Source organism: Saccoglossus kowalevskii, chromosome 4, assembly GCF_978046115.1.
Source record: "Saccoglossus kowalevskii chromosome 4, keSacKowa6.1, whole genome shotgun sequence".
Taxonomy (NCBI): Eukaryota; Metazoa; Hemichordata; class Enteropneusta; family Harrimaniidae; genus Saccoglossus; species Saccoglossus kowalevskii.
Genome location: NC_140644.1, coordinates 42,482,423 through 42,500,020, shown reverse-complemented (window position 1 = coordinate 42,500,020; position 17,598 = coordinate 42,482,423). Strand labels below are relative to the sequence as shown.

General features: G+C 36.8%; 1 protein-coding gene across 1 annotated transcript; it reads right to left on the bottom strand.

Moving 5' to 3' along the window:
• Nucleotides 1–561: 561 nt before the first annotated feature.
• On the bottom strand, nucleotides 562–16,442 carry LOC100376536 (sucrase-isomaltase, intestinal-like). The gene is made up of 25 exons (XM_078012914.1): nucleotides 16,282–16,442; nucleotides 15,797–16,017; nucleotides 15,171–15,335; nucleotides 14,500–14,633; nucleotides 13,959–14,107; nucleotides 13,667–13,835; nucleotides 13,126–13,222; nucleotides 12,895–13,007; nucleotides 12,637–12,762; nucleotides 11,946–12,080; nucleotides 11,388–11,498; nucleotides 10,730–10,846; nucleotides 10,471–10,555; nucleotides 9,887–10,004; nucleotides 9,362–9,495; nucleotides 9,197–9,231; nucleotides 8,672–8,788; nucleotides 7,723–7,871; nucleotides 7,031–7,115; nucleotides 6,462–6,518; nucleotides 6,245–6,369; nucleotides 5,525–5,613; nucleotides 5,097–5,146; nucleotides 4,713–4,868; nucleotides 562–716 (listed from the first exon to the last, which is right to left on the bottom strand). The coding sequence occupies exons 1-25, from the start codon at nucleotides 16,440–16,442 to the stop codon at nucleotides 654–656; spliced, it is 2,961 nt and encodes a 986-aa protein (XP_077869040.1). The 3' UTR covers nucleotides 562–653.
• Nucleotides 16,443–17,598: the final 1,156 nt, after the last annotated feature.

Here is a 17,598-nt window from a genome sequence, read left to right as displayed (position 1 = left end):
TATACAGAGAGAACAATGTGAATCCATTCATATTCATCGGTGTGCACGAATTTTTTGATATTTCATGAATCAGTTTCCGATAAAATGAAGAACTAGTAATATGATCAGTTTTTGTTCAAATGATGCATATAGATCAGCTCCATTTTACTGATCAACAGATTATCTTGCATATTAATTATCCAATTTGCATACTAACATGACAGGGATGGCATCTTTTCAATAGTGTCATGTATTATATCTTAAAACAATTTAGAATTGATGCAAATCATGAAGACTGAAAGTTATGAAAAGTCCCGGTACGAATTTCTCCTGATAATTAGAGAAATATAATCCATAGGTATAATTCTACATTTATTGACTCTGTTTTATTTCATGTTTGTGATTCCACTATTCTCTTTATTACGCATCCTTTATTAATGTATTTAGTGAACTCGCATAGGAAAATCCTATTTATCGTCTGGTTCTCTGGCTCAGTGTCAACGCTGAGGGCCACTATCGAAACTGCGCTGAAACTTGGGCAGGCAAGCAGACTGAAAAAATTACCTTACAATGGAGAGAATATTTTATTTACTGTTTATTCAGGCAAATGTATAATTAAACGTAACATTATTTATTATTACAACACTAACTGTTGTTCATTTCGTTGTAACTATTTACGACCAGGACACGTTTAAGTTCACGTTCATATTTGCGTCCATATTGTTGATTACCAGTTCCTACAAAATATATAAATAAGTGAATGATTATTGGTTTGTACTATAACATTTGATCTAAACATCGACCAATTCGCAGTGACGATTCTTAATTAAAACACAACGTGAATTGTTAAATTGATAATAATACAATAATGTGGTGAATCAAAACAATATGAATATATTAAACAATTACACATTGTTATTATCCGATAGTTTGAAATCTTGTTTTAAAAAGTACAATATCAGTAGGTCTGATAAATTACATTATGACCAATCTCGACCAAACTGCCCTTTTTGTCTCTACATTCCTCCAGAAATATACAGTTTATTTCAGAGACAACAATGTAATAGCAACAATCCTATTTTAATTTAAACTTCCTTAATTGAGGTCGACGTTTTAAGGTAGCGAGAAGGGTTTTGTGACGTTTTTAAATAAAACATTCTCTGTCTGTTGTCTCGTTCAGAACAGTAATTTAGCTTATATATTTCAAAAGACTAAGTATAGAGGTACAAGTTCGCACAAACTGGACAGTCATTGTTTACATAATTATCACGTGACAAAAAATGGCGAAGTCCGCGATTGCGAGAGCACACTGCGGAATTTCCTGGTGAAATTTACGTCATGCATTGTCCGTAATCAAGTCCATTGAAATGCGTCTCCGATAATCAAAAGAGCTATTATTCCGATTTCTATGCAGGTTTGTTTTTTTGTCCTTAAATTGTTTCATACTTGGCACCTTTAACAGACTATTATTCTGTGACAAAGCATTTTCTTTAAAAACCCAGACATATTTCGCACCATCATTATCTTTTGAACGATAACTGCGAGTTTGAATGTCCTAGTCCGAACGCACTTGATTTGGCGGCGGTCCCAATGAGTCGTACTCGATCAAAACTTCAACTCGCGAAAAACAGTTTTGGTTAATAAAACACTGTAGATTTGCTGCATTATTATAAATATACACTAAAAATGGCCAAACATATAAACCACTGATATCATAGAACTCATAAAGAGTGTCGGATAATGAATAATTTCAAGCTCGAGCGTGAAAAATGAAGAAAACTGCTGGCATTTGAGTCCGTACTCCAGGAACATTCGGGTTTTCCATTGTTATGCAAATGAACAACGAAGGATAATCCTCTGACAAACATTACTGTCCCACTGTACACGCTGACAGTTTACAAACAAGCTAATCCTTCAAGTGTCTCTGATAAGACATCTAATAAAAAACGGTTTTCATGGTGAAACAAAATGGCCGATGTTTGAAAAAAAAATTGCTGTGTCAGAGTGCGACACTGAGTGGCAGATTTGTCTTTGCCTCGTCTGTCAACGCTTTCTTTCTTTTCTTCGCCATTGCGTTAAAAAAAAAATGTATTAGTAAAATAGAATATTGACTTGGAAAATAAAACGATTCTAAAAGAAAGTTGTGCAAAGTTACAGTACTCCTTTCGCGCAACCTCCCGCCCGCTTCCGCTTTCCAATCACCTTTTTCTCTCGCTTTTGAATTCGACCGGACAATTTCCGCTTTATTTTCGACCGCGCAAACCCTGAAATATCACCGCCCACCTGCTCGCTCGCGCGCATTTTAAATTCGGACTAACAGAATAATTTCCGAGGTTCACATTGTCTTATAATTGTCTTTCTGTTTTTTTTTATAGATGTTGAACAACTGACAAAAGTTCAAATACTTTTTGTTTTAACTATCTATAATTATATTCACGCAACCTGACCCTTTGACCTCGATTTGGCTTGGACTGAATATTTTATTTTAAAGAATATTCTGACGTGAAATACAAAATGTTTTTCAACACAAGTACGACATGGTTGTCTGGGCTTTCTTTCCTGATTGTTGAGTCTTCGCAATGTGTTTTGTATAATTATTGTTGTTTTCCCCCGATGCTGAAGGACCGTAAAGCTAAATGGCAGTTACATGCATGGGCTGAGTGAAAGAAAATATTTCTAAGCCTAAAATAAAACCTAATATTACACCTCTTTGTGTATTTGTTAATTTTACATATGTTTGTCATGACAGTATGTTTGTAAATATCTAGAAAAATCTCGTCTTTCGTTGATAATTTCGATTGTTTGTTTGGAATGTCGATCCCCGTTGGTTTCTCCATACTGAGTTTAGGAAGGGCGTCGATCAACACCGTGACAATCAGCCGAGAGAAGACAAACATTGACCGTAATTCATGGGGGTCATGTCCGTAATTTGTGGGCTGAAACCCCAAATAATTAAACAAGTATTATTATTTTAATATATATTTTATTTTACATCGCAAAACTAAACCATGCCCAAAACAGAGCTAGAGTTGTTCGCGGTGAAACAACCGCATTGAAGACGATGCAACTTCAACTAGCCATTTCTTACCTTGAAAAAATAAAAATTCGAAGAGCATCGGGGGAAATATTAATAATCATCCTTATCAATCGCTTGCTTTATTTTATTCGAATCCATGAAATTCACGATTTTTTTTTACATTTGTTGGCAACTTCCGCGCTAAAAAAGATTGAAAATGTGGGTGTGGTTATCTTGCAAAGTCTTGTTGATAATACGGACAAATATGGTTCTGTGATCCAGGTCGTGCTCCGATAAGGTGACTCTCAGCCAATCAATGATGTTGTAACAAAGCATATTTGACGCTAATTGAAGGGTCGTCGTACAATCCATACTCCTGCGTCGATTCACATAGTTTTTTGTGCTGTGACAGGCTTCAAAATTATTCGCTGAAAAACATATATTTTGACAAACTGATGGAATTTGACCTTAGTTCCAAAAGAAAATACTAGGCTAAGATACATTAGAGTTCACGCGAATCAGCAAGTTGTGAAATAAAGTAAACCAGAGTAGGGTCGATGATTTTCAGCCCTGAAGGACTTCCGCGTGAATCCTGAGTTTCGAATTGTTCATCGACTGGCCACCAAATAGTTATGGCTATATCTAAATTTGACATGTTTTTCTTTTAAGCCCAATAAATTATTCATACATGTCAAGCTCTGTTCGATTTTTTCAGGGCATATGACCGTTTTTAGTCGAAAATATTTGTTGTGGGAACACTTTTACGGTACGTATACGGTATAGACCGAACTCATTCAATGATCGTGACTTAATTTTAAAAATTGAATGTCAAATTTTACCAGACGTGGACCGATGTGGATTCGGTATCGTTATTTTTGGAATTAATCACTAACATTTCCTCGTTTCTCTGCTCTCTCAAAAGGAGTTACCTAGGCTTTTTTCACGTAACTGTCTCATTAAAATAAAGAAAAAATATCACATCTAGAACAAGCACCCAAAACACGTAACAAGAGGTCCCAGTTCAGTTGCTTTCACGATACAAGTGTAATACAACTATTAGATTTGAAGTGTCGTTCAGAATGTAATAATAGTTAATACTAGTTGTATGTTCACACTTTACTATCAAAACCACCATTTCGACCACCCATGTGCCAGTGATCAGTGTTTGGACGAGCGGTCAATGTTTTCAATGAGCGCCGAGCGAGCGAAATTAAAAAAACGCGATTAAAATGCGGTCGGTTTCCGCTCGGACAAGACCGCGTGGTCGGAAATTATGCGATAAGCGGTCGATGTAAAAGCGGAAGGTTGGGCGAAATGAGTACTGTATAACCATGTTTCTCGGACGAAGTCTCGACTGACAATAATGCTGACAATGGACGTTAGATAAACACGCATTGTTTGCAACTGGAAGCTTGTCACCCGTTATATCAGAATCGTCAACTACAGAGTATACAGATAAGTTGTTATCATTTAAACCCTTTCAAAGATAAACATTATGCAAATATCCACGAAACGCCAGTTGTAGTCTTTTCTGCTAGTGTTTTAAAACACTAATTTGAGCAACGTTATTTCGCAATTTCGATCTTTTGTAAACCTGGGGTGATGTATCAAGGTCTAAAGTAACCGTTTTATCAATTTTTGAAAAATCAAGAAAAAAGTGAAAATTTCCCTTCTCGCTACCTTAATTATCGAAACACGAAAACTATGCCAACATTACCTGTGTTTGTTCGTTGTATGAGTAATCGTAATGGGCGGCGCCATTTACACTGACTGACGTCACTGACGTGGCTACTCCTAAGACTCGTACCGTACCCCATACCAAAGAGTCGACTCCACGGTAACCATCATGCGTAATGACACCTTGCAGTTCACCCTACAGAAAAATGAAATGTGTGTTAAACAAAACAACGTGTAACCTGTACCACGTACTGATCACCACATTTTGAATCGACAGAAGAAAATTACAGAAAAAAAACTATATTTATAATAATGCACACACACACATTTGATAGATCGTGCGTTTTTTATAATGTCCCCACGCTTTCTGAACGTTAACTTCATACTGACAATTTCACCCGCTCAAAGATTCAGTAAAACTTACACTGGAGGCACTGAAGTCCGCAGTGAAGAACTCGCCGTTTTCGTAAGTATCTGAAATTTAATAAAATTGTTGTTGTTAATTGTTATAGTGTAAACTGATACTGGTCCATGTACCAGTGTGTGGGTAGTGTGGACTTTCTATAGAATGTACGACTTCATTATTCACATTGAGGTGCCAGGATAACTTGGCCCTCACAATACCTGCCCGATGACCAATCTTTCTCGATAACTCTCTGTCCAAACTCTCGTTACATCTACCCGTGCACAAACTCGTATTAGAACATCTGTCCTAGACTTTTTTGTAAATATTACAACATTTGTACTCCAACAAAAGCCTACATATTCGTTTAGCAACACATAATATGAATACAATAATTTTATCAGATATTTGAATTTCAGCTAAATAACAATTCCGGGATTTCTACATACCTATTGAATCGCCGTCATCCCAGAATATCTTCCCTGCTGCGCTATCGTTATCATCCAATGCAACAATTACACCCAATGGTAGAACACGACTATAGTAAATAATAGAGGATATGGTACACTAATTGTTGACATGTTTCTGATGTACATTATTATTGTACAAATAACAATATTAATTTATCTTTAGTTTTTCAAATTAACCTTAACTTCTATAAAATAAAATCGATTTAAAATAATTGCCCAGTAATCGTTCGGTTTTGGACATGATGAGGCAACAATAACAAGATATAAAATGAAAAAATGGTAGTTGCATTGGACATGCACCTTGTAAGCTAAACAGTATTATATTTGTTGTGTACATCGAGATAACCTCTATTGGACTAATACATATAAATGTGCTTCTACATGGGACTACTTTCGATTCACATGTATGTTCGGAATCTGTCACTATAACATATTTTAGAAAATATCTTTAAACGAGGTGTTCATTTTGCCTTAAAATAGAACAATGATATGAAAAATACCATGGACACCTTCCAGCGAGGTAACGTTGAGTATACATATTATTCCGGTTTTATAGTGTTCTATAGTGTAATCAACGAGTGTGCGTCAACAATTCTTTAAAGTTTTAGTATATTTCTAAACGTGCAAAAGACGTGTTGCTGTTTTACATAACCACACTAATGTTCAAATGCCCCAAAGCTAATTGTTAACAAGTCTTACGAGTACACGGTGCTTCTTGCTGGCTCCTGTGTTGGCATGATGTAACCTCCACGCACATGTAAAGGTATATAATCCGATGGTGCATTTAATGTGACGTAAGACCCACGTTCTGACACCTCGTTACCCTACAACATAGACAATATGTTTTGTTATCTTCCGATCGATGTACATTGATTTGATATACACTATTTATTCTGAGATAACATAATAAGCTCACCGTATAATAATCGTACCATCTGTCATCGGGAAAGTAAGCTCGTACGCTGGTCGCTCCCTGAAACCAATCAGTTTTGTATAATAAACTATTTTACTACCTACTGTACAGTACTTTATTTTCACTGGAGGTATGATTCAGTAAAAATAATTTTTACATTCAACTCGTCAAAAATCAATGAAAATAAGCACCAACAAATGAGCCTAAATTTCTCGTCAGCGCCCTCTAGTGATGGAATGTATCTGTGACGTCAAAATGACGGATATGGGTGAATGCCGTGGAACACTGTATGGTTATGACGTCGTTCGTCAGCTGATATAAGTAAATTATTTTTGAAAACAATGGATGAACGACTACAGATCAAAACGATATCGAGGTTTTGAACTGCCTTCGTGTTATCCATTTCCTTCATAGAAGCGCCCCGTCAATAGAGGGCGTGATTTATAGGAGGTTATATGAAGCGTTAATTTGATCATAGACCTCTAAGGTCTATGATTTGATTAACACCGGCGATGTATTTCGTAAATACCAGTGATTATCCTGGTGATGTGTGCCATTAATGTAACTCCTACCTGGTCGAGTACGGGTGAAATCATCAATGACGCTCCCCATAAGAATTGTCTGTCAGTTGTATGCGTTTCTCTGTCCGTTATGAACCTAAAAGAAGGTTATATATTTGATTTAATCGTAATTCATGAAAACGTTAACATTATACATGTAAACTGTGCGTTGTACTATAACACCACCGATTATTATACATCGTCGTTCAGGGTTACATAGAATTAATACCAAGAAGACCAATGGTCCCAAGACACCCCTTCTGTCTATACCAAATAGCCCCGACCGGCAATTTTCCAAGCCGCGCTAGTCATACCGTCTGTTTCAAGACGCTATCCGTACTATACCGACTATTATAAGATTCCGCGATGTTTCCAAGTTACCCTCCCGGCCATACTAATTACTCAAAATACGCGAACTATAGCGACTGTTTCAAGACGCCCTCCGAAGTATACCGACTGTTCTATGCCTTCACGATAGTTTCAAGACACCCATTCCAAACATACTAATTACTTAAGACGCCCGAGCCATGATCAAATCCGTTAAAATTAAACACCAGGAATGCAGTTCTCGTCAGTGTTTTCGAAATAAACTAATTTTCTATACGATATTATTAACGGAAGATATATATTAACACGATTATTCAGTTACACTGTACCCAGAGAAGATATAACATTATTACGAAGAGTAATGATTGTATACGTACTCGTGCATAAGTGGTCTTACTACAGTGGACCCCTTAGTATGGCTTTGGTGGAACAATGTATATAGATATGGAATCAGAGTGTAGCGAACGTACAGTATGTCACGAACGTTATAACCAAAACTGTCATCCCAAGCACCCGGATCTTGTTCCTGAGATAATGATGAGATAATGATAAAACATACACTGATTACTCTTTTAATTTCGACGTCAAAGTCGTCACACTGCGTCGTGTCCCGCATGGGTCCCATGTTACGTATACAACGCGTGAAAAATAAATTTTAGTGGTCTTGGATTTACACACAGTCAGCTGGCGCACACGTGATAATAAATTAAATACGATATTTACTACAAGGGGGCCGCCATCTTGAATGACGCATAAAACTAAATAAGAGACAAGTTGTGAAACGCGTTTTTCAGATTCCTACAAATCAGGACAAAAATACCAATCTTTCACAAAAATACTATCCATTGGGGTTATATTAAGCCAACCGATAACAAAATCCGGCCTAATTCGTCGTTTTTGTGTGGAAAAATCCCTTGCATACGAACACCTAATTACACGAAGAACCTAGAACACTTACCTGGGGTATTTAAAACTAAAAATTTGCATTCCAGCTCAGCAGCCAATCAGCGACGGCCTAACGCTTAGATGACAATTTCTGTTTCAAATACCCCGGCTTAGTGGACCGGACCGGACCGTATTTTTGTGAAAGATTGGTATTTTTGTCCTGATTTGTAGGAATCTGAAAAACGCGTTTCACAACTTGTCTCTTATTTAGTTTTATGCGTCATTCAAGATGGCGGCCCCCTTGTAGTAAATATCGTATTTATTTTATTATCACGTATGCGACGGCTCTATACATTGACATGAAAGATCGGTTATTACCATCGCTGAATCCACCAAACGGCATGTTCATATTATGAGCGACTTCGTGTCGTTCATACTTACTCTGTAACCGAGTCCATTATGATTTCTTGAGAACGGATAGAACGCCCCCAACTGATGCCATCTAAGACACATTTCATATTGAGCGTCGTTGATAAATCCACATATATCAGCGCCAACCTGTAATAGAAATAAACATTGCAGCATACCATAGTGCTACGAGACAGTTTTACAGTCTCAATAAATGACGGTATAGTAAGTAATTTTGGTAATCGTTCGAAGTAAAGATTGAAAATAATAACCCCTCATGAGTAGCACGTGAAAACGGAGTAAGTTGCTACAGATGAAGGACCATTGCCTGAACCGTTTAGCCATTTTGATTAGTTACTTAGGGCGATCATTATCGAATATTTTCTATTATATATCATATTTATCGGACCAAGCAGCTTTTATCTACTTAAAGCTTTGCAATATATAACAGTTCGTTTTGTGTACACATATACCACTGCAACATACGTAAAGGATTTGGAAACATTTATGTCAATATATTTACAAGAACCGGATAGAACACGATAATTATATACTTACATATGGCATGCCGAATAAATTCATTTCTAACATTCCTGCAAGAATAAAAATAGTTTGCAATTTGAATTAGCAGATTTGTAATTATGTATTTGAGTTATTAAATCATAATGATAGTAATTGTGTCGTTATGACAATTAGTTAAATGCGTTAAATGTGCGTTCTAACCAATGATTGAAAAGTGCATGTTATTCCATTGACTGTAGTTGTCTCCTAACCAATGACCAACGTGTTGACTGGATCCAGGATAAGTGGAACGAGATATGACGATACTACGCTTGCCAGTTGCTGCACGTGCTGCTCTGGAAAACGAAACATTATGGACAATTATATTTTCGAATTAGAGGCTGTTAAGACGTTATAGCCTCACATTATCGCATGGTAATTTGAATTTTTATTCGCATGTGAATTCATTTCAATCATAGACCTCTCTTTCAAAGATCTATGTTTCAACGAAAAGCTCTCAAATTTGAATAAGTTCGTTTAATTCAAATGTTTATTCTGGTGACCTGATGTTAATAACAGGAAATAACAGCATGCCAAGATGTTGTTTTTCAAAATACAGAGAATTACATTCGTGTGTCATAGAAGTATTTTGTCGCTAGTAGATGGCACAATTTACAGGAGAGTTGTCGTCATACTGGCCGGCAAAGACTGCGCATCGCCGCAGTTCAAAGTTCAACTTATACTTACGCCAAAGATGGCGGACCTTCAGACAAACCATAAAGACTGTGGATGTCATAATGTTTTCCTGCAAAGTGCACGAAATCTGGGCACAGTGTCTTGTCAGCTAATACATTACCAAATATGTCTAAATAGATGACAAATAATAAAATAAGTGATTAACTAATGAAGCATGTATAATATGGTGTATAGACAGGGCGGATTTAAATGGACCGCCCGTGCTAAAACCTCGTTCCTCACTCATAAAACCATAACCCACAATGCAATGCGACAATAAAGGGGACGCAGCGCCACTACCAAACAGCATTCCCTCCTATTACGAATTATTTGGTGAGATACGTATATCAGTCACAACTACAGAAATTGAAATATTATATGTGTATTGCGAACATACATAAAAAAAATAATAACTGTCTGTTAAAGCGGGCGGGTCGTCACCTGCGCACGCGCGGGAATTGAGTCCCAAGCGACGATAACAACACATGCTAAAAACGCAAAGGCTCATGGGTAGACGCTTGTTTGTAAACAATGACACGCTATGGCCATCTGACGCATGCGCAGGCGACGACTCCCCGCTTTAGTATAAAGCTTACTGGGATGGTAGGGTGGATTATTCCACTTGTTGTAGTCACATCCATCCAGTGAACCAGTTACAAAACTAGCAGGCTCGTTCATATCCTACAGAGAGATACGTTCATCACGTGTTATGCAGGTTTATTTTGTGAGAGGTGATAAAGTTTGTCTCACATGATCAAAGCGTTATAAGCGTACAGTCAATATATAATGACAGGATAGTAGGTATCAAATCCATTTCTACCACATTACTGACGCCAATGTTGTTATCATACTTACAATCCAGAGCCCGTCATAGTTTATTACTTCTTTAAAGTCTAGGCACTGTTTGACCCACCACTCGTTACAAGTCGGATTGGTGTAGTCAGGAAAGACGACGCCCTCTGGTGGCCATACCTGTTATATACATATGTCTATTACATGCCCATATATAGACACAATACGCAAATATTGATTGATCGATTTTCAATTAGCATTAATACCATGAACTTATTTGCCATTAATTTGTCCTTGCCTGGCGTCTGTTTGTTTGTTTGTGGGCAATCAATTACATTTAGTAGGGAGAGACCTAAGTTGCCATAGAGACATTTTCATTTTTAGGAATGTTTATCATTGCCAGCTAACTTTAAAAATATGGAGTAATTTCCACGAAACAATTAGAATAATTAGACAAGATCCAATCGATTATATTATTAAGGCAAGAAGATCTAGATGTAGTTGCCATTGAAACAGTTTTTTTTAAGGATATACTTATTCCGAACGTCATTTGTAATAGTAAGTATTTTGCAACTGTGTCGGAGGTTTGTGCTTACAGACTGCCTTTTTAAGTCGTGCAATTGATAAAACAGCATCATCATAAAATAGGCAATATAATGCAGCAGATACTGGTGTTGAACACTACGCAAGTGTGAGAATATAAAACATAATATAATTGTACCTTGCCGACTACTGGGATACCATTAGTGTCATTAACCCATACCCCTAAACGAGAACCTTCATCGTAAGGTGGATACGTACCAGCGGGTTCGGAATTAGCAATGCATGGATCCTGCAACAAATGAAATGAAATACATTTAGATTTATTCCATATATCATGTTGTTTCAGTTTGGTATTGTCGATACCTCTATAGCAATTAATCTGATTGGCCCTGACAAACATGTTGACCTATGACACCGTGGCTGTCAAGCTCAAAGTGCACAAACTTTTCAACACTAGTATGTTGGATGTTTTATGCAATATATAAAAAGATTGTTAGGAATAAAATTAATTTGAATATATTTGGTAGTTCCAGATATCACTTTAATCGAGTGTGTTACAAACCAGCAAATATGCGAGGCACAATTTCAAAGTTTCACTCATATATATATTGATAATTCCACACGAATTACGTGAAGGCAACAGTTAGAATTTACTCAAAAATTACTAATTATGTTATTAATGTATCCCGTGTTTAGATGATAGTATTATTTAAATATTAGCTATGACGTCACTCACTAAGATTATAATGTAATGAATTCCCTCTTCGGTTTTCAACTCGTTAACGTATTCTGGTAAACCTGCATAGTTAACTTTATCGTACGTAAAGTCCATATATCGATCCATGTAGTCGATGTCACCGAACTGAACATCCTGCAAAACAGATTAGAACCAACCTTTAATATTTGTAAACGTCTTCCTGCACACAAAACAACACTTGTATATGTTCGTTGAATACATTTCATTGTTACCATGGTTAAGTGAAACTGTATTTGCTCTTTGGGCCAATGACCTTTTGCTTTGCAATAAATATACTATTAGTATACAGCTAAGTGTGGAAGTTCCCTGTTTGCAGATTCATACCAGAGTACTTGTGCATCTATGGGTTTGGTGTATCATTAAGTTTATTAAATATTGTCTTTCAAAATTGAATTTAGAAAACCATGACAGCAAAAAATGTTTAAATCTAATTTCCATCATCAATTACAAATTGTCAATCCATATTTATTGGACTGGAAAGTTTTTAAACTAAGTGAATTTTACACAATGAATGAATGCACAAAACCCCACATAGATGCACAAGTCTTTTCCAGGCTGGTTATATCTTAACACCATATTCATTTCATATCAAAATCCTTCAAATAATTAGTAAGTTTAAAATTTAAACGTCTTTTGAAAGCAAATCCTTCAGTTAACTCAACTTACTTACCAGTGGTATATCGTAAGCCAGAACTCTGTTGACGGTTTCCTTGACAACATCGATGTGATTATATCCATACCGAGAAAGTTGGAATCCCATGGACCAATAAGGTGGCATAAATGTACGCCCAACAGCCTACAATCGATACAAACCGTTGTAAACACCACGACCATATTTTGAATTGATCAAGCATGCAGGAATGATAGCAAATCATATAGAATACATTATATTACGTGCTGTATTGTCAAAACAATTACATTCCCAAACCTCAGACAATTGCTCCGCTACATTCTCTGGAGTGGGTCCCAGGAAGATCCAATAATCTAGCACGCCACCTATTGTACGATATGTAATTGCTGGACCGGGTTGTAAGGTTACATCTAACAACACAAGAGATACACAATGATGGAAGTTTTACATAATGACACGTGTCGGTCATATAGTGAGTTGATTTGATACCTATGGATACATTAAACACATGCATGCAATAATACGTACCCTGTGCATTGCTGTTTAATAATAATACTCCATGTGCATTGAAGTCTTCTTCAATACTCATATAATAGGGGTACACGCCGTACAAGTTACCATTCTCCTATTAATGTTGTATATTAACACCTCAGAACGTCGTATTATTTGAGTAAAATATATGCATATGTACATACCAAAATGCTATCAAATTTCGGGTGCGTGATAATAGCATTTCACGTCAGCTGGAACATAGATTCATGTTTTCATATATATATATATATATATTTCATATAAGCTACTGATTATAGAAAATGAAAGACCGCCCATCATTAAATATCACCCGATTAGATCTGTCGATGCATGAGATACACAGAACACACAATCATCCCACGAACTCGTTATCATCCGCTACGTGGGGGATCGCCGCTAACATGGGAAAGATGACGCCAATGTCAGATGACATGAACGACATACAGTGTAATCACCAATAAATCTAATCATTTCATATAATGAAATACAATCAGCGAAATCAAAGATTGGTAACAATGATGACCTCTTATAAACTTACAACTGGGGGTTGATCTCTCGAATACATTCCATGAGTTCTGAAACCAATATCGTGTCGGAAACTGTGGTGTTCGTGTTCTCCAAACCCATAGATTTCCTCAGAGCCAAGTTTGGTTGCTAACTGCAAGTATTGATCTTCATATACCAACCCGCCTATAGATGTGTCCCAACTATATAAAATTAAAAGAATTGACTTTCAAATAACGTTTTATAACCTTGAAATCGACATAGCATTGTGTATAGTCGTATGTTTTACATATGTCATAAGACTCATATAGTATAAGTGCGCTTACATCATCCTGCCGTTATCTGTTCTGGTGACGTTCAGCGTAAAAATGGGATCGTTAGAATACTGGATTTGATACAGTGGATTGGACGCTTTGTTGTTATTCCTAGGCATCTGATGTGGTACCTCAAACCTAATATTATTTGGATCGTAGATCTATAAATAAAACACAATTTATTAAAGGGCGATGGTCGTGCGCGAGGTATGGCTCCCATAAGATGGCGACTTTGACCAACGAGTACAAACTGGGAAGTTGCCAAGTTTGAGGTGATTTTTATTGTGATTGGAAGATAAAAACGAGTCATTGGCGGTAATTAGTGCAAGTCGCGACCAGGTCAAAACTTGTACTCGTGATTTTATTAGAAGAGCGCATTGCATTATAGGAAAATCAATGTTCATCAGCACAAATGTCGCACATGCGCAGCGCGACGACCACCACCCTTTAAGAATATTTCAAGTAAATTGTTTTGTTCAACACAGACTGAGTGATACTTTTCAACAAATAATACGCATACATAACATATAAGCATTTCAAGATGGTAGCTCACTTTTACGTGTAATCGTTCGTCGGTCTGCATTTCTATGTCTATACGAATTTCATCTACGTCCCCTCCAAACAGGGTGTAATCGTGATCCCGGCGTAGATCGATTCGGTGTCCAAAATACATATCTTGTACTTCGCCTGTAATAAAGCATTTGTTTTTATAACCGCTATATGTTAACGTGGATAGTTAATTCATAAAGATTTCGCAAATTTCTTTGTTTGATTAGACACGATATTTGTTGCAAATACCCGACAGAAGAAGAAGAATGTCAATATGATGTTTTCATTTTATTGGACAATTAATATGACTGTGTAACATCACGATTATCATGGAATAAATATGCGTACTCTCTTTACTTTTGTTTATTTGGATGTTCTTATTATGTTCGCAAGTGCCAGTATTTTAGTTTTTATTTTAGTTAATTGTGTCAACTTCAAACTCCAACTCGCAAGACCTTCCTGAAAAAGTCGTTCCAGTGTAGTTGGCATTCCTATTTAAATTGAAATATGTGTGTGCACCCTCCACGGTGATTTTGTTTAATCCAATAACTGGTAAGAACTAGCCCACATATAATTGTGATCTACTTGCCTTTTCATGGGAGTTACACTATAACACTTATTTGATATTTTTTATAGAATGTCATAAATGATTAAAAAAAATAACATTTATCTCACCGACAATCCTGTAACCTCTGTCATCGGGTGGGAAGTAGCACCATGGAACGCCGTCACGATTACTCGAATCATAGTAGCAACCACGCTCTCGACACAGTGATTCACCACCCGCCTGATCCATGAGGCAGTCAACTCGATATCCTTCCATTATGGGCTCAGGGGCAACTGTCATATACAACACGAGAATGGTTTGATACACTAGTGCTAAAATATAGTTTGGACTATACATAGATATCCAGACGTTTAAATTAAGCATATTTTGCATTATATGCACACTGTATACTGTATGTATACACTGGTATACACTAGTATACACTGGTATACACTAGTATACACTAGTATACACTGGTATACACTGGTATACACTGGTATACACTATTATACACTGGTATACACTGGTATACACTAGGATACACTGGTATACACTGGTGTACACTAGTATACACTGGTATACACTAGTATACACTGGTATACACTAGTATACACTGGTATACACTAGTATACACTGGTATACACTGGTATACACTGGGTGTCATCGCCATTCTCATTTAATCAATCGTTCAACTTCAGTTGCATTAATTATGTTGAGTTCTTAACACGTACGACCAAATTAATGCCTCACGTACCTCCTTCTGAGTAAAAGCACCAAGGTGCGCCTTCGTAAGCTGTTTCACACCAGAGACATCCTCTGCTTTCACACGAAGGTTGCGTAGATCCTGAGTCTGGATGACAATCGACACGGTCTTTGGGGTGTTGGTAGGTTGGACAATCACCATATGGGGCAGGGTCCGTATTGTAGAAACACCAGGGTACATTTACATCATTGCTCTCGCACCAAGTACAGTCCCTGAAATAATACCATCATAGAATAAGTAAGATCGGTCATGTGTTTAAGCGAATCGGCGCCGAATTCAGAATATCTCCAAAATTGTTTATGGAGTTATCGAATGTGATCAATGAAAACTTTCACATGTTCATACGTTCTCGGTGTCCAAACACAATAGATTCTGCCGGACTGAAAAATTTAGTTTTCTGCAAATTAACTTTAATTCTTGCGTCAGCCCCTCATAAAATGCCAACATAATTTGAGTGTGATTTGAATTAATCTCACCGTTCCCAACAACTTTCTTCCGTGGATCCCGGATCAGAGTGGCAGTCCCGTCTTTCATTCTCGGGTACGTTCGTCGGACATTCTTCGGGGGCTACCGCTAGTAGTGTTGTGACTGCCTGCAGCAAGACTAAAGCAACCATAAACCACGTACAGTTACACATTATGGATCTATACAAGACCTACCTAACACTTGAACAGCAAGTACACGTTATATATATGCACGTGTGAGTAAATACTGTATCATTCATGGGAATGTCAGTTACATGTAATTGTATAGGAACCATCTGAACAAATTAGACTCGGTTTCGTTTATCAATGTGTACACGATTATCCCGATAGTGAACTGTTATTGTCGCAGTGGTGTCGTATTTGAAGTGGATGTACCGAGGGACATACCAAATATCAAGTTTATTTCGTGTTACTGTGACGTCATGTGTGTGTAACAGTCAGTTAGTTGTGTATTTGGCGCATCCTTGTACACGAGAAAACAGTAAAGCCATTCGAATCACAGTTTATGTGCTGATATCTAGAATCCTGCTTTAACGTTTTTGATTTGATTAATATTTATAATCAGACAAGATATTTATCATATTCTAGTGCATTATGATCATGTAATTACATTTGTTAATGGTGTGAAGAAAATTACATTCGTAGACGAATATATACTGACGTCAATAGGTATCTTTAAATATGAATTTCCGAAATCACCGTGAGGTTTGACATTCTTATCAACAGATCGACTTCAAATATGACAAATATTATCGTGAGAATTAAACCACACGTGTCGTACATTTGTTGACATTCGGCATTTTTGAGACGTGTGAAACCACGATATCTCTCGCAGTACTAAGTAGTTATTTCCCTATTTGCATGCGTCACATCTTAATGCAAAAATCTGACCGCAATCTGGGTCACGATGTTCGTCGTTGGTGGCGCACTAAAGCCCTCCTTCCCTTGAGTCGTCGCATTATTTAATGGATATTTTCAGTTGTAGCATTCTAAGATCATATAGTGTGGGCCGCCATTATCATCACAACAAATTTCAATAACCAGTTCAAGTTTTTGCATAAACAATTGTTTGTATAGTTGAAGTACTTAGTAAATATTTTAATTAATATACGATATTTAGGCTAATATTTGTGTTGTGCTACTCACCGAGTTGAACGCAGCTTAAAACATGACTATTAAACACTATGTGAAATGCCATAGATAAGGAAATAATTTCAATGTTATAATCATATTATTATATTTATATAGTAACCACAAACCGATAATAGATTTAAGGTCTGTATTTAAAGAGTCGATATTCCATTATAT